At 39.9% G+C, this 26,111-nt stretch overlaps 1 protein-coding gene across 1 annotated transcript in view; it reads right to left on the bottom strand.

The window, feature by feature from the left end:
* Positions 1-317: 317 nt before the first annotated feature.
* LOC121891656 (gamma-aminobutyric acid receptor subunit gamma-3-like) overlaps positions 318-26,111 on the bottom strand; it is a 124,459-nt gene continuing 98,665 nt past the window's right edge. The window contains exons 8-10 of the mRNA XM_042404171.1: positions 21,356-21,508; positions 5,983-6,179; positions 318-3,391 (exon numbers count right to left, since the gene is read on the bottom strand). Coding sequence (XP_042260105.1) covers positions 3,110-3,391; positions 5,983-6,179; positions 21,356-21,508 — 632 coding nt within the window. The 3' untranslated portion in view covers positions 318-3,109. The remainder of the gene's footprint in view (positions 3,392-5,982; positions 6,180-21,355; positions 21,509-26,111) is intronic.

The following is a 26,111-nucleotide window of genomic DNA, read 5'->3' as shown; positions in this document are numbered from 1 at the left end:
GGAGTCTCAGTATTAAATCCCTTTTAAATTGGTGATGATTTACAGGGATCAGAGCTACGATGGTGCTGGCACTGAAGTCCAAAAAAGGATATTATCAAGGATATCAACTAGATAGACTCTTGGACACGAGCCTAAAACCCCAAGTGATGGAATTTCTCATGAAGTAATGATGTTGCCTTCCCTAAACGAGTCCCAGATCCTTCCAGATCTGTGTCTTCACGCCTTAACACACAACTCATCTCCTGTAGGCATGAGTAACAGGGGATTAACACTCATGAAGAGTTTCATTCTCACACAAAAAGACTTCACAGTAGCACTTGACCAAAACATTATTTATTAATATAAGCAATGTACCACACACTAGAAAAAAGATACCTATTTTCACTCTAGATCCCATTTTCATAAAATATTTCACCCAAGAGTGCTGATCCAGGATCAGAATGGCTTTTTTTTTGTTATAGCCCCACCCTTCCGGAGCCCTCACCGACAATCAAAACGAAATTGGTTTGCAGGGTAAAGTAGGAGTAATACGTGATTTCTGACACCTTGGTGCGACTCGTGCATGTAACCCTTTTTCAGAGGAGCTCAGAAATTTTAATGGGGGTGATGAGGTCTCCGGAAGAGGCTCTTGAGCGAGTTCATTATGCTCACAAATGCTGATCCTGGGTTAGCACTCAGATTCCAAAGAGACTTTATAAATACAGGTCCCAGTCAGTTGAAACACATAGGTGATTTTCATTAAGACGTAGAAAATAGTGATTTTGTTTTATTGAAGTATCTCAACGGACTAAGACACTTATAAAGTGTAGTAGAAATATCAGAGGTGAGGATAGTTTACTGCGGTGTGGGCCAAGCTCTGTTCAATTCAGTCAGTTCAGATAGATAGATCCAGTGAAATTTCATGGTCTGATATCAGCTAATGTATTAAATCAGCAGAGACAGTAATGGCCCACAGGGTAACAGCCCTTCTGCTGTTTCTTTAGCATTACTCGAGGCGATTTGATTTGTAATTACAAACCTCTGGACAGAACACAAATGTGACTTGAGGCCTTATGAATATGTAGGAGCCCTAAAGATAAACTCATTTAGGCTGCTTGAACTGACTGAAGTGGAACCAGATTGACTCCGGCCTCGCTACTGGCCTAACATACATTCCATATATAACTGTATGAAAATAGAAACATTAATTAGATACATCTTACATAAAAGCTTTTCTCTGAACATACAAATACTGGGGGAAAAAGTGTATGTGTGTGTTGGGGAGGAGGGGGAGGAAGAGGGAAAAGGGGGTTGATTGTTCTACAAAGCCAAACAACTGCAAAAAACACCATAGAACAGTAAACAAAACCAAAATGTCTCAAACACCATCGGTCCCGTCCACCTCATGTGGTTTTGTTTGAACTCGTATGTCCGTATGCTTCCATCAATTTTACATGTTTGAGGAGGGGATGTGTGGGACTCCATCAAGAGTCATCCTGGATCATCCATTTTTCAACACCGCTCTGTGTACTGTATGTGTGTAGTATTACAATATAGAGAACCTATTTTACAGCACCTGTGATCATTGCCAGCTGGGCACAAGAGATTGCGCCTTTAGGTCCTGCATATGGCAGGACATCAGAAATTCCTTTCATTTTTCATGAGGAAAAAAGAAAAAGAGCAAAATTGAAGCTTTCAACAAGACTCCAATTTTATAAACTCAAGCTCTACTTCTGAAACTGTATGAAATGACGCTTATACAAAATAAATAGGCCATGTACAGTATGTGTGTTCGTACTGTATGTGCTTCAGGGTTCAAGTGACTTGAAGTTTTGGCCAACTAATATTTCTGTAGGCTCATTCTGCCCCAATATCCAACATATTTGTATTGAATCGATTTCATGCCAGAACAATGAGTTGTGTTTACCCAGAATTACATCATGTGCGGCACACAACCCTCCAATGAAACCAATGGTGATGAAATTTCTTTGGGGTTACTAACTCCTTAACCTTAGGTAATCCACAGGTCATATTAATAATAATGCAAAATGGAAATAAGAAGAAAAATAAAATATGCAGCTTTTTTCATATAGCTGTTGTTGGGAAGAAGCCACCAATCGTCCAACCCTAGTCTGTATATTTATTCACTATTCATGCACATAATATGCTCGGGGATGAGATTAGCATGTTTAATATTGGATTGGTATGTATTTATGCAGTTCTTTTACATTTGGTGTGTATGAATGTAACCTAGCATTCATTTAAAACACCCAAATCTTCTTGGCATCTACTGTAAACTGCATCGCCTGGTCATAAAGCATCATGAACAAAAGCTCACTGACTTAATAAACAGTCCTCTACCAGACAACCACTGCCCCTGACACTAACTCATATTTAACAGTTAACGACTGATGTCAGAGCGAGTTGACTTACTGCAAAGTACAACTAATTCTAATAATAAGTATAAGAAGAAAACATTACTATTATTAGAAAGTAGAACTAATTCTAGAGTACAACTAAAACTAATGTGCTACAAAATGAATGGTGAGTGTTAGTTTTAAACATCTCCAGTGGTGAGAACTGTGTGTTCCGGGTTTGTTTCATCAAAGAATAAACAGCTCAGCATGCGGCGGTGTGATGGATGAGGTAATAAAGATAATGGAGGGAACTCTGAAGCTGCGTCTCTCGATGCCGCACCCTTTCTAAAGAAGGCACTATGGGTGCTTCGCCATCTCATCGACCAAGATTCAGCAACACAAGTCCCATCCCCAAACGTCTCTGAAGTCACAGCTGTCTGTTGTCTGAGAGCTGTCTGAGAGGGTCATAAACGGGACCTATCCATTCAAGTTAATGTTGGCAGCTTGTTGTTCTACTGCTGAGCGTTTTATTCTCCTTGGAGTGCCACAATCCTGAACTACTCAAAGTATCATGGCCTTTACACTTTGCATCACAGCACACATGTATTTTTTAGTCACATCACTCCAGCACGTCTTTCACAATTCCCACAGATCCCAGATCCACCTCATGTCCTTTTCCACTCTTAGTTTTACCCTCAAATCACGAGCCGCGGTGCAAAGTGGCGAGGACTGTGGCTGTTTCAGAAGGCCCATGGATAACAACCCGAGAGTGACTAGAGGTAGAGGTAGCTGACCCAGTAGACGATGTTGAAGAGCAAGAAGGAGGTGGGGAAGAAAACCCGGGAGTAGGAATCCAACTCGCGGATGTTGACGTGGATCCGTCCTTTCTTCCAGCCGCCTTCTTTACACTCCTCATAACAGCAGAAGAAGCTCTTGCAGTCTTTACCGTCTAGGCACTCATACAGGCAGTTGTCATCGTAGTCATGCCAGAAAAGAGAATTGCCCATGGGCATCATGGGCCGAGGGGTGCGACCCATGTTGAAAGATGAATAGGCCTGTATGGAATGACAAAGCCCCAGGGTTAGCACAGTATCATGTATGTAGCCATCAAGTGCAGATTGAAGCCTGCCGCTAGCAGCCAATATAACCGATTAGCCGATTACGCGAGAGATGATCGGCTAATCAATGTCAGTTCTCATCCCGGGGAAATCCAATGAACTGATCTGTGCAGCTCTTTGGTAATTTACCACTGGCTCTAATGTCTCCAGAGCATTTTGGTATATAATATAATTTCTTTTGGAAAATAAATTTTGGTCTCACAGATGAAATCTATTAATTAATTACAAATTACAGTTGGATTCTTTAATGTTAGCTTAATTAGCTAACTAGCTTTAGCTCTGCCAGGAGCAGTCATTTCAGCTTGCAAGCTTTATCTGAAATCAAGGGCCCACTATTTTATCATTTCTGTAGAATTTCAAGTGGTAAATCTGCAGCTGCTGTCGCTGTAAACTGCGTATGTGTTGGGCGAGCTTGACTGCTGTGGCAGCAGTAACTAAGGGGAACGTGGCTTAGCTAACGGTAATTTATGAATGGCTGTTGTGCCAGAGTTAATTCTGTTTCAGGTGTGTAATAAGTACTTTACTATTACTCTCAAGCAGAAGTACATGTTGTTTGTTGGGAATGTAGTTAAAAGGAAGTAAAAGCACAACACTCGTTCATGAAAATGTGAGTATCTTCATCATTGTGGCTGCATGTTTTTCTCAAAATCCAACATTTTTGTTTTTTTTTCCTGCATTATATTCTGGTCCACTGAAGCTGCAGTGGATTAGTGTGTGATTGATAATTAGTGCAAACTAGCAAGTCTGTAAAGACACAAAACATAACATGTATTTATTGATGTTTTAGATTGCTAAAAAACTCCATCAAACTCCACTTTTGATGTGCTCAATAAATCTCAGAATGATGTACCATTTTCCACATTCGTCCAGTTCAAAGGCAAAAAAATCCCACAACCAAACAACAAAATGAGTTCAACAATGTACAAAGCATTTGTGAGTCGATATGCCTTTGTGATAGCATAGCGGCTTTGAGGGTGTTTATGAAAAGTTCAAATTCACTCTTGGCAACAGATTTTATGATAAAATGTACCACAATACTTCTGTTTAAACATATTTAATTGAAAGTAAAACTATTGATTTAAGAACATACAAATATATGCTAACAAGAATCACTGTTGTTTGTTTTCATCCTTTTTATAGTCACATAATGCGGCTAAAGCTTGAATTTTTAGACTGGAATGCTGAATAAGTACCTCCTGACAAAATTAATTATGTGACTTTCTCCCTGATGTTTATAAAATTGTGTGGGACAGACTAATTGGGGTAAAATCAGACATTTTTGCAGTCCTCTGCTCTTAAAGGGAGAGTGGGAGGCGAGCGAGGGAGAGTTAGATGTGTCTTGTGGAGTAAGAGAATTGACTGAGTGGGTGGCACAAAGGGGCCACATGGAGTTGGGGGGGAGGGAAATATGAGGCTTCCCCACAGACAGACCAGGCGAAAATACAGCAGAGAGCCAGAAATACAGAGGAGGGGACTGAATGTAACACAACTTAATTGTTCAGCCCAAGCTGACAGTCTTTTTAGCCCTCAGACACATTCAGCAGAACTCTTCTGCACTGGGAGGAAATAATGAAGAGGGAGGGGATCTGGAGAGAGAGGGAAATGACAGCAGCGGTGGCTGACTCAGATTTAGTAGATGTGTGCCGTCACCATTAAAGCGTTCGCGGCAGGTGTAGCCTTGAGAACGCCCACGCGGAGCATTAGGCTCTCGCGCAAGAGTGATTGCTAGAAAAGAAATGTTTTCAACAGCACACGTGCTCATAAAGACACATGTCAGAAACCTAAGAAGACATTGTGCACTTTATATATATTTTGACACCCTATGGACACAATCAGTAGGAGTTTCTGAAGGCTGATATTACACTGAAGACACCATTCAATAGCTTTTTTCTCTGTTCATTTTCTCTGAAAATATCACAACAGTTTTGGAGTTTCAGGGCTGAAAAAGCTTCTGAAGCAGATCATGGTATCACACCAAGACTCCAGCTTTGTGTCAGCTCATACACACACACTTTCCAATGATTCATGATTAGCTCATCAGGTGGCAGGATGGTAAATAAGCACAAATTTTCAAGCTTGTGACGCCTTTTGGTTGTTGTTTTTTTTTCTTTGTCTGGACAGCTAGATCTGGACCATAGGTACTGACCCCATGGGTGACGGTGGACTTGAGGGCCGCTGAGGTTGCTATGGCACCCATGAACCTTGTGTGTTCTCAAACCAGTGAGACATTTGTCTGAATAAGAGGTTTGAATTTGGTTTGAATTTGATTAGCTCTGATAATGGCCACACTATAATAACAAGATTTGTCATGTTTTGCAGGTCAGTTGTTAACTTATTGTTATTAATGCAGCAGTTATACATTACCGAGAGAAATAAATCAAAGATACACACTTTACAGGCTCGTTTTTGCAGCATGTGCTCAGAGAAGAACCCTGGCCTCGGCGGAGGTGGATGTTAACATATAAAAGGCAAATTCTGAGCTAATTTACAGTATCAATCTGTTACCTACACAGTCATTGCAGGCTTACCATTCTCTGTGTCTTGGCAGGGGGTCTGCGTATACTGTAGGAGTAGTAGTTGAGCATGGCATACTCGATCATGGCAGCAAAGACGAACAGGAAGCAGACGGTGACAAACAGGTCCATGGCCGTCACGTAGGACACTCGGGGTAGCGAGTTCCTGGCCACTGTGCTCAAGGTGGTCATGGTCAGCACTGTGGTGATACCTGGGAAGGTAATGCATGTATGAGGAATGCAGGAGAAATACTTTATGACCGCATGATGAATGGCTGGTCAGCGCTGGGGTGACCCATGCAGAAGTCAGTGATTATGTAACATGTGGGCAGAGGTTTATTAATTAGCATTAATAATGCATATGGGGTATTCTGGGTAGATGTCCCCATTCTTGCACCAATCCTGTCTTATATTTAACAGATTTGTTTTGAATGTGGTGCAGCAGAGTAGTTCATATTATCAAAGAATTTAATTTCTTTTCCCTTCTCCCAGCGATCAAAAATGTGATGAAGTTGTGTCAGAAATCAATTTGTGGGTTAAGGACCTATATTATACAATGGAGCCGCATCAGAATTATGAGGCAAATCTTGACAACTCCTCATGACTGAAACACGATTTGTCTATGAAGTGGCTCAAGCAATGCAGCCATAATTCAGCAAGCATGAGCCAAAAAGCCGGTCCTGTATATCTGTGATGGTAATGAATGCAATAAAATTTTCAAATCTCAGCCACGGTTTGCCAAACTTTCCTCACGTAGCATGGATAGAAATGAGATTTTCTAATATAAAACAATAAGCTGCAAGAGGCAGAAACCCCAAAAATGGCATCTGAGGATTTTTTAGTAGCTTTATAACTAAAAAGAGTCACTCTGGTAGTATTTACTGTATTTAACTGTTTAATTTTCTTATCTCAGAGTCAAATTGAGTGCAGTCATCTCTCACTATCTTGGCATTGTGTTTCAGCTGAAGATAGTGAACATACCATTTCATACTATTGAACATGTGGAAATCTGTAAAAGTGGGATTACTGTGCAAATTTTACTTCTAAGTGATGGTAACTGTTGTTTTAGGTCTTGGATACAGATCATATTACCATGGAATCTAAATCCAACAAGTACAATTTTACTTAAAGTAAAGTGTCTAGCTAGTAGTTTAGCTAAAGTGTCGCCTGGACCTCCACATTCTTATTTACAATACAAGTAGATGTGAGGCTCTGATGAGAATAAGCGGAGCGACCGCAGGGGAAGAGGGGGTGGCTTCCCCAGGGTCCACGCTCAGTAGGGGTCCTGCTGGAGATGTGCAACCCAACTGAGCAGTGCAGCAGGAAAAGTAGAGTTTAACTCTCTCAACTTCTTCCATACATTCTCTTTGGTAGTTCTTATCACTACAGATGTAATCCCCCCTCCGACCACAATGTGCATTGAAATGGCAGAGTGACTAATTTTGCTGAAAAATTTAGCCAAAATATGAGATATTAATGTCTTTTTATGTTTGTGGTGAATGAAACTCGCAAGATGAAGTTTCAGCCGTCTGAGGCTCATTAAGAGCTATTTGCATTCGTGCATGGATGAGGACAGACTTTTCAACCTCACTTTGCTGTGTGTTGAGCAGGACTTAAACAATGACAAAAAGTGGTTGGCAGGTTTGCCACCATGAAGGAGAGTGTGATATGTACAAAGTTAACCTGTATGGATTATTTTGTTATATGGGGCGTGGTGGAATACACAAATGGACTACACTGAACCTCAGGCTAAGCAGGGACAACTGGTGAGTGAAACATCAATAATTAGTCTTTATTAACTTAAATTATGAAGAAGTAAGTAAGAATATTAGATTAATCTGTCGTTTAACTTCATGTTTACCGCATCTCCGCACCTATCTGTGTCTGTTGTGTTGTGGACTGTCTACTTTATGTTTGGATAAGTGGCTTCACTGTATGTTTTCTTAGACATAGGCTTACTTGGCTCAATAAGTGACAATTTGTGTTTATGGATATATCAGCTATTTTACAGTTGAATTTTAAAATGACCTTATCAAGAGGGCCCCCTCTGTGCTGAGAGTCTATCTCCGTCCCTGGTGATGAGCATCATGTGCTAGAGATTGTTCAGGTTAAACTTTATACAAATGTGTTATTTTAAAAACCTGTTATTTTAAAAACGTTTGTCATTTTCATGTAAAACAGGATTTTTTAAAGAGGATTTAAACTTCAAAAATGTATGTATGTAATTGTATGGATCAATGTGATACCATGTAAAATTGCGAACTATTATTATTCTAAATCTTATTCTGAAAAATAACTCACAACTACAGTAACTACTAAAAAAATACAATATTAAATTAAAAAAGTAAAATATGAATAATTTAACTCAAAATTGTTGCCTGCTTTGTTTCTCACACCTCGGAATACATTAGTGTTTCGACCAAAAAAAGAAGAAATAAATGAATAATTCAATAAAATATTTGACTTTATTTTGTCAGCAGCATGAACACATCTTTACTGCATATCTTCTTTTTTCAAGAAATACTCAACTCAGGTGAAAAATTATCATTTTGTACAGAACTGAAGCACTGAAATAGCATCGCAGTATTTTGTATTTCATATTTTATTATGATTATGATGGTGGTGGTGGTGATGATGATGATGATGATGATAATGATTATTTTAATATTATCATTATTCTTTTTGTATATATTTCCTAAAAATTTTTTCCTATTATGATTATTATCATGATGATGATGATAATGATGGTGATGATGATTATTTTAGTATTATCATTATTCTTTTTGTATATTTTTCCTAATATTTTTTCCTATTATGATTATTGTTATTATGATGATGATGATGATAATGATGGTGATGATGATGATTTTAGTATTGTTTTAGTGTTACTTTGGTATTGATTGTTCTTGATGTATTTGTAATATGCAGAATCAAGTCAACAGACATGTCAGCAGACATGTTAACAAGTCTTAACCAAGTGTGTCTGCAGTGCAGTTTACGCTTTCTTTATCCTGCTGCCGAAGAGCCGGACCAGCCAGCTCTTCTTCTTCGTCTTGGCCTTTTCCTCCAACAGTGTGCTCATCATGGACTCGAGTTTAACCAGCCTGGTTTCCATGTCGGCTCCTGCCTGAGACCACTCCTCCTGCTTTACTTTCAGAGTCTTTTGGAGAGACGCCTTCTCCTCCTCTGCTTTTGTCAGTGCAGCCAGAACTTTTTTGTTTTCTATTTGTTGCTGCTCTAGCTGTTCCGCAAAGGATATTTTGATTGACTGTATCTCCATCTCCAGTTCCAGAGCCTTCACAACGTTTTTCTCTTTGAGGGTCTCAACAGTGCAGAGTTTTGCTCTGAGATCTTCAGTCTCACAGCGGAGAGCCTCTTGTTCCTTGCTGTGTTGAGCGGCCTGCTCTTCTAGGTCTTTCTGGGCCTTTTGGAGCTTCTGCTGGAGCTCCTCTGTACTTAGCCTTTCATCCCCAGTTGTCTGGTCCTCCAGGTCTTTCTGGGAGGCCTTCGTGCTCCAGGCTGGTGGCTCCTCACACCGCTCTGCAGCAGAGTTGCATTGAATCTGCCTGTCGGAAGAATTGATCTGCTCATTGCGAGCCTCGCTAAGCTCAAGTTTGAGCTTAAGGATCTCATCCATAAAAGACTTAGTCTCTAAGCTGCAAGCCAGTTCAAGCTGGTGTTTGAGCTCTTTAATGGTTTTCTCATCTGCTGCAGCAGTGTTGGAGTACTTCCTGTGAAGTTCCCCCAGCTGGGTCTTCAAATCTGAGGCGTTTTTCTCAGCAGCTACATATTTGTGATGACACTGTTGCTCCTCTAACTGAGAATGTTTTAGCTGGGCTTTGAGAGCAGCATTTTCATCCCAGAGATTAGGTCTGATTTGGCCCATGCTGGGTGTAGGCTTGTACTGACAATGCCAAGTCCCTGCAAAGTCCCTGCCTTCTCTTGTGTCGTACTCTGGCCTTGTGTTAGCAAAGTCCCTGTTTCCTCTTGTGTCGTACTCCCGCCTTGTGTAAGCAAAGTCCCTGCCTTGTCTTGTGTCGTACTCCGGCCTTGTGTTAGCAAAGTCCCTGTTTCCTCTTCTGTCGTACTCTGGCCTTGTGTTAGCAAAGTTCCTGCCTTGTCTTGTGCCGTTCTCCGGCCTTGTGTTAGCAAAGTCCCTGTTTCCTCTTGTGTCGTACTCTGGCCTTGTGTTAGCAAAGTCCCTGCCTTGTCTTGTGCCGTACTCCGGCCTTGTGTTCACAAACTCCCTGCCTTGTCTTGTGCCGTACTCCGGCCTTGTGTTTTTCTTGCTTGCCATGTAGTCTATCTTGATCTTGGGTCGAACAACTCTCTGGTCTTGTGCTGTCGCCATCTTGGCTTCACAATATGGTTTTGGTGTGTAGAAACCAAGATTCTGCACTAACTTGATAACTTGGCCGTCCAAAGACTGTGATGTAATGTCTGATGTCATAGACATCAAAGGCATACACATCATGTGATGTCATAGAATGTGATCTATAGAATGTGATATCATAGAATGTGATGTCATAGAATGTGATGTCATAAAATGCTTCACGTGTGCATTCCATTCAAGTGTTTTTTTCTTTCATAAATGTCAACTTATAGATAACAGCATTAAAAAATTAGCTTTTAACTAAACGATCTATAAGACATTTCTTCATTAGTGTCAAATTTAGCCCTAGTTTTTGCCTCGTTTTTATATTTGCACATTTTGCATCAATCACTATATTGAATTAGATCATATTACAGTAAAATTATTGATAGATTCAGTCAAGTTAATGTCAAATACTCCAGATTTAGGCTGTTGCAAGCTGTATGTGTTTTAATGCTAACTATCTTTTATATTTATTTGAATCTAATGCAACCCCAAATCAGCATCAGCAATTTCTCTTGATGACAGTATCAAAACATTGATTGCCTATTCAATTTAAGCAAAAGTCTTTATTAAACACTAACACAATAAGCATTTTTGTTACATCTCTCTTCATAAAGTAAGAAATCTGTCTGTCTGTCTGTCTGTATGTATGTTTGTCGTTCGCATATCTTGAGAACCGTTCATCCAATCTACTTCATACATGGCAGATGGATTGCTGGGAAATCAAGAGAGTGCAATGTAGATGTGTGAAGTTGTTTGGATGAGCGGTTCTCGAGAAATATATAAAAATGCCTCATAAATGATGTTGATTTGCATCTTCTTCTGCCCGTGGAGTCAATGAGCGGAAATACAGACAATGGTCAGAGGTGGGATTATATCTGTGGTTTTAATGACTTGAAAAAGTTTAAGAGACTTAAGCTCTACTATTGAACTGTGCGCTGTGAAAAAAAACTTGGCATGTACAGGCACACTCAGGCACATTCGGAAATATATAAAAATACCTCATAAACAACGTTGCTTCTGCTTCTTCTTCTGCATGTGTACTCAACGCAGGGAAATATGGACAGTACCAGTCTGCCATTGCAAGCCACATTGTGGTCGGAGATGGGATTACATCTGTAGTGATAAGAACTACCATAGCAAATGAATTCAAGAAGTTTAGAGAGTTAAGCTGTACTCCCATTTCTCAAGCGAACTTTGTATGTATGTTCAAGACATAGTGTAGGATGTCTCAGGCACATTTTGAACAGGCACCACAGTTCATCCGATCAACTTCAGCTCAACTCAAAATTGTAGTTTCCAGATATTCTGTGTGTCAGGCATTTAGGGAGCATCGGTAAATTGTTGTGTCTACTGCATTTGAGGCATTTAGGAGACGGGCAATGTTCTCTCTAGTTGTTGAGAAATCAGCCTGTTCCGAACAGACACATTTTGAACAGGCACAGGCAGTTTAGTAAAATTATGTTTCTAAAGTATGGAGGCCCATTACCACCAAAAAAAAAAAATCTTGGTCATGGTAATTCAAAATTTTCACTCAGTAATTCAATGAAGGGATAAAATACAAATTTAAACTAGGTCAAAATTATGAGAATTCAGAATTACGAGTTACTACACGAAAATAACAAGATACTATGTCAAAAGTATGATTTAATAAATTAAAATTATGAGGGCAATCTACACCAGCATAACAGTGAATATACACATTCTGACAAGTCAAACTTATGACTCCGTAAGTTTAAAATTTGGTTTAGTAAGTCAAAATTTGACTGAGGTTATCAACACAAAGTAGATATTATGACTCACAAAAACTAAATTACGGGATACAAATTCAAAATTGTGCTAAAGACACAATTGATTTTTGTCTTGGATTCCTGAATGAAGAGCGACATTATGCTGACAGTTGATGCTGATGTACAGACTGTGGTCATTAGTCAGCCTCTGGAGAGGTAAAGCTCTTATCATTCAACTTGTCTGTTATTGACAGTGATGCATGATGGAAATATGGCTGTAACACTCACATTAGCTTGACCTCTATAGTGAATACTTTGAACTGAAAATGTATAATGACCAGATGGGGGATTAACTGCCAGTCACCTGTCAACTGCTCTTACCTGATCACTGTAACAAGTGAGTTAGCTGCTTTGGAATGTAACTAACAACCTTTTCTGTAATAGTAAAATGTAAAATTGTGACCGCAGCCATTATCAATATCAATATTTACCTCTCACACTGGTCAATGGATCACAACTACTTTAATTTGGCATAACTTTTAATTGTGTCATCAGTGCCATTGTTGGAGAAATTACTCCCCATGGTGTCTTAAAGGAGAATATTGTGTTCGCTTGGTGAAATAAAATCAATTCTCTCAAAGAGAGATGAACCCAGTGACATTAATGCCCACTGGGGGCATCGATATCTACTGCTGTGACACACACACATCATCCTCGTAAGCGCTGCAACTCGCCTTCATTCCCTCTCATCCTCTCCTCTTTCTCTTCATGCCGCGTCTCACCCTTCCTCTCCCTCTCCGTCCCTTTCTCCCTCCCTCTCTCTGTCTCTTTCATCCTCATCTCCTACATGTCTTTCATGGCAGTGTGTGCCACTGTTTTCGCCTGCGGTTTCCATAGAGACGAGTTGCTCCCATCTATTTCAAGCTACCTCCTCTGGTAGTGCTCGTCTAGACTTTCTCTTTTTCCTCGCTCATTAGATTTAAGTGCCAGACTAGGTAAATGAACAACTCCCTGCTTCCAATACCTTAAATCGTACTATCTGTTCTGATCCCAATGTACTGTAAACAGTATTATCTCAATAAAACAGCAAGTACATTGACACAACTGTTTTTTGTTTTTTTTGGGTGAGGGTGTGTTTTTTAATCTCAAGCTACCCACTGGCTGCTCACAGTTTGGATGCTCTTTCAAATCAAGGTCACGGGTTTTCTTTGCACAGTTTAATTCATTCTGTGGGAATTGTCGCTACATGATGCCATAGCAACCGGGTGATTCCTGTCTGTGCAGGCGATCTGTACAACACAAAGTCTCACATCTACCGACAGAAAACTAGGGCCGTCACATAGAAGTGAGGAAAGCTCCAGTGCATATGCCTGTAATAGCAAAAATTCTGCACACATCCCCAGAGAACAAAATCATCCTGACGGTGTTATCATAGCAACAAGAGAGAACATATTTTCTGTTTTTTAAATACAAGATAATATACAAAATGGGAGTTTAATGACTTGGCAGTTGGCATTAAACAATGTCATACATGTCTAGTGGTGATGGGGTGTTGCCACAATATGGTAACAAATATCAGATGCTGACCTTTGTTATGTGTCCAGGAGTAAATCAGGTGGAACAGACCACAGCTTGTGTGCATGGAGGTGTCTATAAATAGTACTGAGGAGTACCAGTTAGGGATCAGTGGCCAGGTCACAAGACTGCATGGATTTCATTATGACTACAGACTTAATTTGCTCCAAGACTGGTGGTTTTTCTATTTAATGTTTTTTCTAACTGAATGGCTGAGGTTGCTGATATTAAAGCTTCAATTTATAACTCGCCACACGTTCAAATACTGCAAAATTGACCAAGCATCCAGTGTTGTGTTTATGACTGTGCCTGATTCAGTTCTCTGAATTTCCTCACATCTCTGATTTGTTAAGCTATTCATATTGATCTGGTATAGATGGCTGTTTCCCCCAGTTGGAGAAACAGAATCAGAGTTTTGGAGGCGGGATTAAAGGGGACGTATCATGCACATCTCCAGGTCTATATTTATATTCTGGAATATCTTCTGGAATATCTTTGCATGATTTACAGTTAAAAACTCCTTTTTTATCTTATACTGGCTCTTAATGCAGCTCCTAATTTCAGAATCTGTCTGAAACAGGTCGTTTCAGCTTCTGTCTCTTTAAGGCCCCCTCCTGATGATCCCATTGTGTTCTGATTGGTTAGCTTCCAGAAGCTGCCCCTCAGCAGATATCCAGGCAGTTTGCAAGGCTACGTCAACAAACTATGAAACAACATATAGTAGTAGGATTATACTACTTTTTGTCATTCTTTACTCAAAATGGAAACTGCTAACGTACATGTTCAAGCCCAGTTTGGATCCAAAATATGCAAGTTGACAACAACAGCCCTGGTAACAACCAACAAAGACTACAGAACGGACGGTCGTTTAAGAGCATGCACGAACAATCTGATGTCATCACGAGGAGGAAGTAGAGGTTGCAAACGAAGCGTTTAGAGAAGGCCGAAGCCCTGGTTTTTGACTGTTAGGGAGGATTTTTACATACTCTCACCATGTTTGACAATGACATCCAACATCATCCTAGTATAAAAATAACAGGAAATCACAAAAAGTATGATATGTCCCCTTTGGGAATGGGGACATAATCTAACTACCTTGCGAAAATGATGAGTCAATTGAGAAAATGTTTAATCGAAACAAAATTAAACTACAACTATTTTGAATCATATTTTAAGAAAATTTGCAAAACAATTTAGCTCTCAAATGTGAATATTTGCTCTTTTTTAGCTGCTTTCTTTAAAAAGTCATCTATGATATATAGAGTATGGGTTGTCATTGGACTGTTTTTCAGTCAAGACAAGATACTCTAATATGTCAACTTTGGCTTCTAGATATGATAAACAATGACAGAAAAGTGGCCACAAAAATATATGCATGAAATCGATTTACATGTCATTTTAAGTTGACGTACTTAAAACAATGCCTCCTAAAATGGCATATTTCTGTGATTGTTAAATAAAACATGAAAACATTACGAATTGTTGGCTCATACAGAGGATATCACTATCTGTGTGTTTGTTTTGAAGAGCAAGGAAAAAGATTAAAGATCACAACGGCCCCAAATATCAGCGAATATATGTTCTGACAAAGTAGGTTAATGTGAAATTGAAATTGCTCAGTCAGAATATTTGAAGTGGGAATAAAAATGTGTATTATTTGCAAAAGTAAAGGTGTGCCTGTTTTGAGCTGCGAAGCACTCCAGCAGATTTTTCCACCTCATCAACACAAAGTAAAATGCAGCGTACATAGGAGCTGACAGTCTCCTCGGCGAGAGCCTTGTTTGTTTATGGCAATTATGCTGATGTTTTCAAATTAATGTGCTAGTGATTGAGGTTAAAATGCTACACATGGCAACTTCAATCTAATCTGATTAAAGGTGTTTGATGCGTACTGTAGAGGCCTTGACTTAAAGCCACGTCTCCCATGCATGTAATCAGTCAAATGGACCAACATGAGTCCCCTCTGACCAAGGAGACACTTGAGACTCAACAGCCTGCAGCAAGTCTACTCTCCTCTATAATTTATTGACTCAGCTGTGCATTTTCTGATGGTCTGCTTGATATCTATAGACCATGATAAACAAGGCAACTTTAAGGGCAGGGAATCTTCTTGCATTGATTTGGTAATTATAGTATATGAACTTCCTCTTTGTGTGAGGCATCTGAAAACTTGTGGCTAACTCCATTTATTGGAAGTGGTGACTATTACCATTAAAGCCAATCATGTGTCCCAGAAAGAAACCGCTCAGGGGGAAAAACATAGCTGATCATAGAGCAGGTTTGTCCCGGTGGTGAACATAACACCCAATTTAGATTCCCCTATCTCTTTCACCGTGCAGTTTGAGCGACTGATGTCTCTGTACAACCACCCATCTTTAACTCGCTGCCTTGGTGGTAGGGTTCCCTCGAGGACCATTGTCAGCTCTTACACCCAAGCTGACATATCACCGTTGACAAGCGTTTGTGAGAATGACAACTCTCACAGGGAAACCTTGGGTTTTTAAACGTTACTTCTTTTTATTCCCACCACACCAATATCATGAGAAATAAGCTTCTTTTGGTAACTGCCGGGCCCCAATGTTTGAGATGAATAAATACTTCCAAACAAAGTGTTGTTTGGGTATTGGGGCTATTTCTTTGGTAGAAAATAGAAAATAAACAATGAAAACTGTCAACAGTGGAGCCTGTGGATAAATGCCTAAAAATTATATATTTATGTGTAAGTCACAAAGCCCCTTAAAGTGGTTATAGGAATTAGGACTCGTAGCAAAAGAGGAAATAGTGTGATGTTGTCATTGAGCCACAAAGTCTGCATAGCCAGACAGTCTGAGTGGTTGGAGGGGTCAACTAAACATCAGACTATGACATGGGAGACTGCTATTTGCTTCCCATTTAGTTTCTTTCAACCATGATGTCCATTGTCCCCTAACCTTAATGAAGTAGTTATTTTAACCCAATACATGATCTCTCCGTAAACCTATGTCTGTACCACATAGATTGATTTGTAACGGTTTTGAAAGGCACTGACAAAAGATATCATCCTGCCGATATAGAGTGTCAGAAAACGCTTATTGTGTTATTCTGGAAGACAATTACAGACAACATATTTTATTATTATTATTAGGAGGACTTAATAATACAGAGTAAGGACCACACCAGTGTTCATAACAGCCAAAATATGGGCCAAAATCAATCAATTTCAATGTAATCACCGTAATGTGCAGTTTTGTTAAATTTCCGCGTAGCATTTGTAGAATTCAACACAGATTTCAACAACTCCTGATCAGGTGAAAACTGTCTAGAAAGGGCTGATCATATTTATATAAACCTATTCTGCCAAATAAGATGCAAGACCAAAGATTTTTCCTCCTTGTAGCTATCCTACTACAAACAAACTATCCACAACCAAAGGTAGACCCTGTACGACCTGCGAGTAACCACTTCGTCACCAAGCTTTCAGTACCACCTATTCTGTGAGAGTTTTGTGCTGCCGCTTTCTGGCATGATGGAACTGTAACCAGCAGATTAATTATCTTAAGACATTTCTAAATGGTTCTGTCATTTCTGATGCTTTCAGCAGCTAAATTCCATACACCTCCATTTTAATGAACCTAAAGGATGTGATATTCTGTATTACTCTGTGTAGCATGATGATGGATTTTACCACCGAGTTCAATTAACTCCAGTGCCACAGTTCTCTTTTCCCTTCTACAGCTCTGCATTCTCAACTTGTGCCTTTGGGTGAATTTATTCCCCATCAACAATCCCCCGTATCTCTGTCAAGATCCATCTGAGCTGCAGAGATTGAGGTCTAATGGGAATCAACCTGAGCTCAGCTCTCTTACTTCCAGCCCGCTGCTTCTAGCCGAAGGTGTAGCAGGTGAGTGACAGCTCTTTGGAAATACCACCTGGAACATGTTAACAGCTTGTCAAGGCACACTGCCTTGAGGGGGCGGGGTTGCGGAGGGGGGGATGCTGGGTCAGCGGCATCACCTGCCTTTTCCTTGGATTTCAACCTCTCCGCCTTTCAAATGATCCTCCTCCCTCGTTCTGACATTTCTCCCCGCCACTACGTGTCAGAGGCCTTCACTTTGCTTTACACTCTTGTTTTGTCCCTCTCTTGCGCCTAGCCTTTCTTCCTCTTATCTCTCTTCTCCCCTTTCAGCCTTGGGATCAGGTCTCAGGCCGACCTAAAAACGGGGGCGATGTACTAGAGGAGAAAGGCTAAATGACTTTCTGTTGTTGAGCTGAATGTGGATGTTTATCAGGACTGGGACAGCTTGCTTCTCTGCGATACCTGTTGTCGGAGGGAGATCACAAGCCTTTCACTGCCTTTGCTCATGTATCACACCACCACCCACATACTGTGAGCCTTCACTGCCTTTGGTTGTTGTTGAGAAGCAGGCAGACAGACAGACTGATGGACAGACAGACAGGCAGGTAGGCACACACATATCTTGAGCACATTAAATAACAGCTGCAGTACCAAGGTGAAAGCTGGGAGAACTGAATATGTTGAATAAAACCACACATACATACAAGCGTACAGCAGTAATAAAATGATACTGAATCTTTGCTACACTGGTAAAAAGCTGTTACTGTCAAGCCAAATTAATATGAAGTAAAACCTCTTTATTGTATATTAATCTACTAGTAATGAGACGTTTAGCAGATAAAAAAAATATAATTAATTGTCTTTTGGTAAAGAGCAAGGGAGCAGTGGTGTTTCAGGACACGTCTATACTCCTATGAGCATTTCTTAACACACTCTGAAATAAACCTTTGTGTTGTTGTCTCTCTTGAGCTCATCTGGTTCAAACTGTTTTGACGTTCAACTGTCATCATCATCAACTTTCATCAAGTTAACAGCTGAGTGGAGTAAGCTGAGCGGAGCTGAACACAATCTCTTATTATGATCAACTTTCATTAACAGCACAAGAGGAAAGGCTCCATTTGGCCCAGCGCATGCTTGTGTAATACTGTAATGCTAGCTTATTGAATTCGATACAATATGAAGTGACTCAGCTATCAGCGAAGTATTTTCTTTGGGCTTTATAACGAATGGGGACGGACGGAACTCCAATATAACTTCTTTATTACCGCAGAGACGTTCCAGATGACCTTCTGTGATATTGGCTGAGTGGCAGGCATATGAAGGGCGGCAGGGGCTGAGTGGAATTAAAGTACTTCAGAGTTGTGAATACTGTCTCGACGCAAGTGACATCCGGGGTACAGGTGGCACTTGTTGGGAGGTTGCAGAAGTTGGCTCGGGTTGAATTCTTGGGTCAAGTGAGAAAATCTGGGTGGTGGAGGTTAAGTCGTCAAGAGTCTTACTTTCTATAACAAATAATACCAGAATGCCAGAAAGCAAGGCACTAATCCCCAGCTGCTCTGGTGGAGCTAGCACTACTACTGAAGTATTTGGTGGCTCCTTGGGCTAAGTGTATGAATGTGAACCCTGGGTAAAGTCTTTAATTTGCAATTGATCAAATGAATAAATGAGGTGGAGACTTTGGCATCTGTGGCGAAGTGTCAGAGAGAACCATGAAAAATCCTGATGGGCCTGGTGGGAAGTCTACCAAAATAACAGATATATTCCGTGTAGGCGGGTAGTGCCAATGTTAAGTAGTCAGTGTGCTAAATTATTGGACATAGTTCAATTGTTACATTTTAAATAGGCTTGGCTGTCTCAGACTTTAATTTAACCATTATCAGCCCATCTTGGCCATTAAACTGTATCAAATCAATTGATTAAATTAAACTTAGTTTAAACAGCTATGGCAAAATTAGCCAGGAAATGTAATTTGCACTATAACAAACGACCAAATGGTGTACAGGGCAGCCAAGTCATGGAACATGGAGGTAGATTTATCAGAAAATAAAATGAACAATCGTATGGAGGTCAAGTTGTGAAAAACTCTGTGCTTCTATAATCCACTGTCAAATTTGCAAGCTTTTATTTTAGTTCTGTTTCCATCTATTTTTAATGTTGTTAAACAGCAGTCAGCCCAGTGATGATGAGACAAGGCAGAAGAAGCAGGAAGACAAATGAAAGTATATTGGTCAAGATTTTCTTTAGGTTACACAGTTAAGAGTCCACTATAGGATTTAAAATTTGTATTTTTTTCCGAGGAACATCAGTGGTTTTAGTTGAATTTCCTATGTGTTTTTGTTAGTTTGCAGCATTAAATTGGAACATGTATTATTGCCTTCAGAGCAACCTTTTCCAGATTTTGGTGGACCACTCTGCATTGTTAAACTCCCTCCCAGGTTTACTTCCCTAATATCCTATATGAACCTCAACAGTTTAACCTCTTAACAAACAGTTTTCATAATTTTTCCCCTTAAGAAGCTTCAAAGTCTGAAAAAAATCACACTCTGACAGTGTCATATGTCACATATCTGCTAGTTCCTACTCTTCGTTGAAGCTATATAATGTTGAAACTGAGTGAGATATTCAAACCCAATGGCTGCACCATTCCAAAACTGTAATATTTTAGTTGTCTATGTTTAGATGAGTCACACGTTTCTCCAAATTTACATTTGCCCAAGTCTGACAGGTGTAGTATCTGTGACTAGAATTTAATTAAAGTTCAGAGTTTGAACAATGTTTGGCTGCACAGCATGAGTTTGTAATGGCTGACCTCACCAGTGGGTCACTGAGGTTTAAGGTAACGAGAATGAAAGGGAAATGAAATTCCAAACTCAAAGGTGTCCTCTCACAATTTAAGGAATAGTTATATTAAATAAATTGTGAAACTATACTGTAGGTGAATACTGTGTAACTTAAATCTTTGGTGGCAAAATATATATATATCTATTTATTTGGACATGAACTTGTCAGGCACTTACCTCCAATTCCACATCAACCAGGAAACCAAGCACCTTGCACAAAGATCCACAGGAAAGCAAATGAACTAATGGTAGGCATGCAGTGGAGGAGGAAAATAATTCAAAACAATTGTCAACTCATGCAAAGATAAATAAGATTAGTGCTATAATCAAGGATGAAAGAGAAACAAGCAACACTGATGGGGCATACATTTTCATAATGGATTAATGCACAACTAAAGTTACAGTGAAACATGCATATTCATTTGTGAATGGCACACATGAACACACAGAGATACACAACAGCTTTTTCTTCATTTGTCGTCCTCTCTCACTCCACAGCCGTGTTGAGTGATGTACTGTAAATACTCCAGTAATATGATTGCTTTCGCTGGTAATAACTACTGCGACAAAGACTGAGTTATAACATTGCAGTTACCAATCAAAAAAGAGATTATTGCTTTCGCTATCAAGCTGTCTAAATCTCAGATTGAACAGGAATTATCAAAAAAGCTTTAAATCCTGCCACAAACTTCCAATTCATTTTCCTCATATTAGACTCACACAGCTACAGCTTGAACGAGCAGTAGCAGCAAGTTTTATATTCTCTGGTGGAAGTATTCTCATCACTTCAATAAAGCATGACAAAATGTTGGACATCAACACTATTCCCTGCTGCTCATCCTTCACAAGCAAGAAAGGAGTTATCTGCCAATATGGTGGGCGTAACAGAAAAGCAACATAAAGGAAAAAAAGTATTGCAAATTACTGCTCCCAAGGAGGATTAAGTTATACAAGCCCTTCTGAATTTAACTTTTTTGATTAACAAGCTCAGCACTTTTCTCTACAGAGCTACACGGGCAGTGTTGTGGTATACCTAGGGCTGTCCTTGCAGGCGTGGCATCGCTCTTTATCCAAAAAGAGACCCAGGAGAGGACCACGGTCAGGATACAGGGGATGTAGGTCTGAATGGTGAAGTAGCCCATCCTTCTGCTGAGGTCAAAGTACACCGTCATCAACACATAGTCACCTGTTGAGGGAGAGAAAAACAGGACTGTCACTTCAGCAAAACTTAATTACAGAAACTTAAATGCAAGAAAGTAACAACCCAACAACAAATACTGCCATTTTTTTAAACATATGACAGTAAGAACTCTGCTAGCTTGTAGTATTGTAATATTAAAGTCCAACATCACCAATTTTCATTGCTATCATTCTAATGAAATAAGAAATATCCTTCTGCGTCCAAGGAATGGCAGACAGGTGCATGCAAAATTAGGCATCAATATTATTTTCTCGCTAGCGACACAGAAAAGCTAATATTGGAATACCAGTGTATTAAGATTAAAACTAGTTTCATGATATCATATTTGAACCTGATATTTAGGAGCTACTTTTATGAACTCAAATATAATGTTGTGAAATTAAGACCAACAATGTGTGGAGGAGGAAGAGGCTTCTGGGGCCAACAGCCAGTTAGCTAACGGCCAACACACAGGCACAAAACTAATGTTGTGTTGCCAATTGCGCATCAATGGAGACAGTTTCTTTTGGTTGAAGTCACTGATTTCACTAAGGAGGGAGAGAAGATAAGGTCGCTAAGAAGAGTTCCTACCATTCGGTGAATTTGCATTTTAAACATTCTTCCCATAATAAAATATTTGAGTGGATCTGTGATTGAAATGTCTATGGTCTGGCAGATAACTATGCACTTCACTGAATAGATAATTCACTCCAGCTCGTTTTTTTCGTTCTTACACACTAGAATGACACAACTGGATATCATAATAAGGGTAAAAAAAACTTTTGTGAATCAACAAAAACTCTAAAAATGAATATAATGCTAGTCAATGCTAACTCGTCTCTGCTATGGATAGCTATTCTGAAGAAATGAATTCAACTCTTGCCTTCTGTAAAAACAACCCAAATGGAACCCCTTGTGGAAAGTACGCATAAGGAGAAGCAAGGGAGCGGCCTTTAGAAGGCACTATGTGCAGTGCATTCTGGGTGTTGTAGTATTTTCTCCTTTAGAGCAACAGGGAAAACCAGTCTTTTGCTTAGCTTTCTCTGATCATAGGGCACAAAAATAAAAAATATCTCCAACTTCCCACTACATAGACAGCCTACTTTTGAAAAATTTCCCTTTCAGCAGTATTATTACTCTTACAGTTGCATTATATTGTAAGGTCCAGAGTCCAGAGCCAAATTATACTGAGAGATTATTAGCAACAGGCTTACTTGAATATGTACATTATCAGAAGAGCTATGATAGTCAGATTAGTCAGTAGATTTTAGAATTGGTTTATTATTTTTGGGACTAATAGAATCTAGGTGAAGCAATTACAGAACAGTCGGAGCCCAAGGAATGACCCCAGGGGTACGCCGCACAAAAAAGCGAGGCATTATCTGTCAGTGGAGTTTAACTGAAACATTTCAGTGTTGACAGTCCAGCTTTCCAACGACAGAAGTGTCTACAGCTGTGCCAAGATCTAAGCTCTTCTGTAACTTCAATGAAGATCATTTCTGTGCAGTGATTATTGGTCTCACAAGACATCAGAAAATGTTCAGTTCCTTCTCTGATAGCTTGGAATGAGGTCTATAATTGCTAAAAGTAAGATAATCTGGATCGAATGGGAAGGCAGACAGCCAGAGAGCAGAAGACAAGGACAGAAAGAGAGATAAACCTTAATGGAGCCCAGAAAACAGGAAAAAACCTCTCTAACTTGAGCAACTATACAACAGCACTGACAGTGTGAAAGGAAGAAAAATGAGGAGAGTGACAGAATTTATTCTGCTGCCTCTTTAATGGTCCAACTACAGCAGGATGCTTGTTATTGGCAGCATTAATTGACAGCAGCTGGGAGATACCGGGTACATCTCAAGTCTCTTATTTGATCTTTCCTCGCTCCTCGATCCTCACTTGAACCGGAAGTCTTTCCGGTCTGCCATTTTGAAGGCTGTCTCAAAGCTCTTATTTCTGATCTGAGGAGCGAGGGGCAAGGAAGGCTCTCTGAGGAGCCATAAGTGAGGATACATTAGAGCAGCCAGAAAGCAGTTATTGATTGAACACTGCAGCTGATTGGACTGATGTTATCAACATCACTGAGTGGAGACAGATTACAGATTAAACTCAAGTGTTTAACTCCCAAGTTTGATATTTTATTTGTTTTCTGATTCACCATCTAGTTTAAAATCTCTAATTAGTTGGTCTGAACAACAAAAGAACCATAAACGACTTTCTTCATTTATTAGAAAGATTTTTCTTTTCATGATCTGTTATTTCACTCGTTAACTGTTATCATGGACAAAATTAAAGTCAGGGAGAGTCTGTCTGTCAGCAAGAAACACATTTTAAAGACATTTATATTTTACATCATTTATCATTTCCATTCAGTCACATGTGAGGCTGAAAATCCCTGAGCGTCGGGTTTGATATGAGTAACATAATTTCCATTTTCCCTGAAACATTTTGCTTAATAAATAATTTCCAGTGTGCAAAAGACACCCTGATCATATTCAGAGTTATCAAATAATAAAATTTTCAATCAATAAATACAGATGCAAATAATGAATAAATAATAGAAACGCCAGTAGAAATGGGTCCTGTGCCTCTAAGCAGGACACAGTATGCAGTATAAATACTGAACGCAGGTTTCTGTTCATGCGCAGGTGTTTATTAAACTGGTAGCAGGCTGCAGAGAGAAAACACTGCTGCTCTGGCTGTGATAACTGTGTCTTTATTAGTGTCAGCACAGTGCACATGCATGCAGGCACAAACTCCATCAGAAGTCTCTACAGCTGTTAAAGCCGACTGACGGCTGATCAGCTGCCGCCATCATCAGAAACGGACATCAATTCACGTGACGTGCACGATATTATCGGCCTATAAAAGCTCTAAAATGAAATATCGGTATCGGCCATTTCTGCCGATTATGAGAGGCCGATTTGTCGCCTTCTCCGCCGCCTGACTGTGCTTCTCTCCACGTGCTGTTTCACCCTGACGGTCCCGGTGTTTCCTCCGTAGGCTCCACTTCACTCAAGTACCGTCAGACCCGCTGCTTCTTCCCACTTTAACCTGAATAACAAACCGGTGCTCGGTGCTCCCGTTGGATCCACATGGAGAGCCGGGACTTATGGAGAGCCCTTTCATTCAAAACCCTACCCAAACCATGCACCACCTATCCAGTCATCCTGCGCTGCCGCCCAGTGGACATCGCACGCGACCCTCTCGACAGCGCGCGACGACCAATTCGACAACGCGCGCTACCCAGCTGATAGCGCCGATTAGACAGAAATTCAATCGTGTCTCTTAAATCAGGTGAATACAGGACAATAAACCAGACAACTCAGTCATATGCAGTGATTCATTATACAACATTGTACAAAACAAACAAACAACAAAAAAAAAACCCAAACTGTAATAGAACATATGTTATAGTTTTTGTCATTTCAATGTAGACACACGTGGGGTCGCTATTCTGTCTGGTTCGTGGAGGAAGCTCTGCATTGTCTGGTAGAAGAGCGACGAGGGAGACAAGTCAAGTGACGTAATTCCTGTCCTATAAAGTACACTGATGTATAGATCTATGAAGAAAACTTCAGGTGGTTAACAGTCCAGATGCTGTACTGGACTAAAATGGGGAAACTGGTGGAATATTGTGGTCTAAGATGCATAATATGATGGGGAAGTCTCAGGACAGGCAGAACATTCCACTTTGTGATTTTATCAACAAGTGCAAACTAAATTTAAAATACTTTCTGTAAATGTGCTGCAATAACGGATTAATGCTTGAAGTATAAAAAATGTATTTAAATTAAACACTCTCCAAGCAAGATTGGTACGGAAAATAACGTTTAATGTGGTTAGATATTCTGTAGGCTATTGGTCTGCAAATGAATGTGGGTGGTTCTGCTTTATACTGTATGAAACGCTTCTCTCTTGCAGTTCATTTAGTCCCTGCAGCCTCTGAAGGCAGCAGGGCTGATATGTTGATAAATGTGCGACCTCTAAGATGCTGCGTCAGAGCGCACGGCCGTTCACTGTGTGTACGATCATTAAATCGCCTAAAAAGACACCTGAGGCCAGGAGCATGTAGATGCATACTCACAAAAACCATGAATGAATTAATGGTATTTATAAAAACAATGTGCGGTGAGAATGTGCGCACCTCACCAGACCAGGCGTACACACGTTTTTCTAAAACGATCTGACGGTGATGTGGTGAGGTGGAGATGAAATATGAGGTGAAAGACGGAATCTTTTAGTAAAACATTGTTCATGTTGATAATAAGGTGCACTGATTGTGTGATTTTATTAAGGTAGCATAGATTAATTACTTTGTGTGATTAATTTTATCATTCTCTTAATTTACACAGGAGTCAACATTTTATTTAGCTTTTAATATTATTTTTATTTTATCCTTAGTTGTGACAAACCTTGTAAAGTCGGTTTAGTTATGAGCGCTGCAAACTATGATTACATTTCTGAAATATCACTGCTGACGATGGTTTACAGGTCCATGTGATCAATTAACGATGTGGACGCTATAAAGAGCCGCACAGCCGTGCCTAATGGTCGCGGGTTATGACAACTGTTCCGCTGTTGGAGAACCTCGCTGGTACAACACAATCGG

The sequence above is a fragment of the Thunnus maccoyii genome, chromosome 24, assembly GCF_910596095.1.
Source record: "Thunnus maccoyii chromosome 24, fThuMac1.1, whole genome shotgun sequence".
Classification (NCBI taxonomy): Eukaryota; Metazoa; Chordata; class Actinopteri; order Scombriformes; family Scombridae; genus Thunnus; species Thunnus maccoyii.
This window is presented reverse-complemented; position numbering and strand designations above follow the sequence as displayed.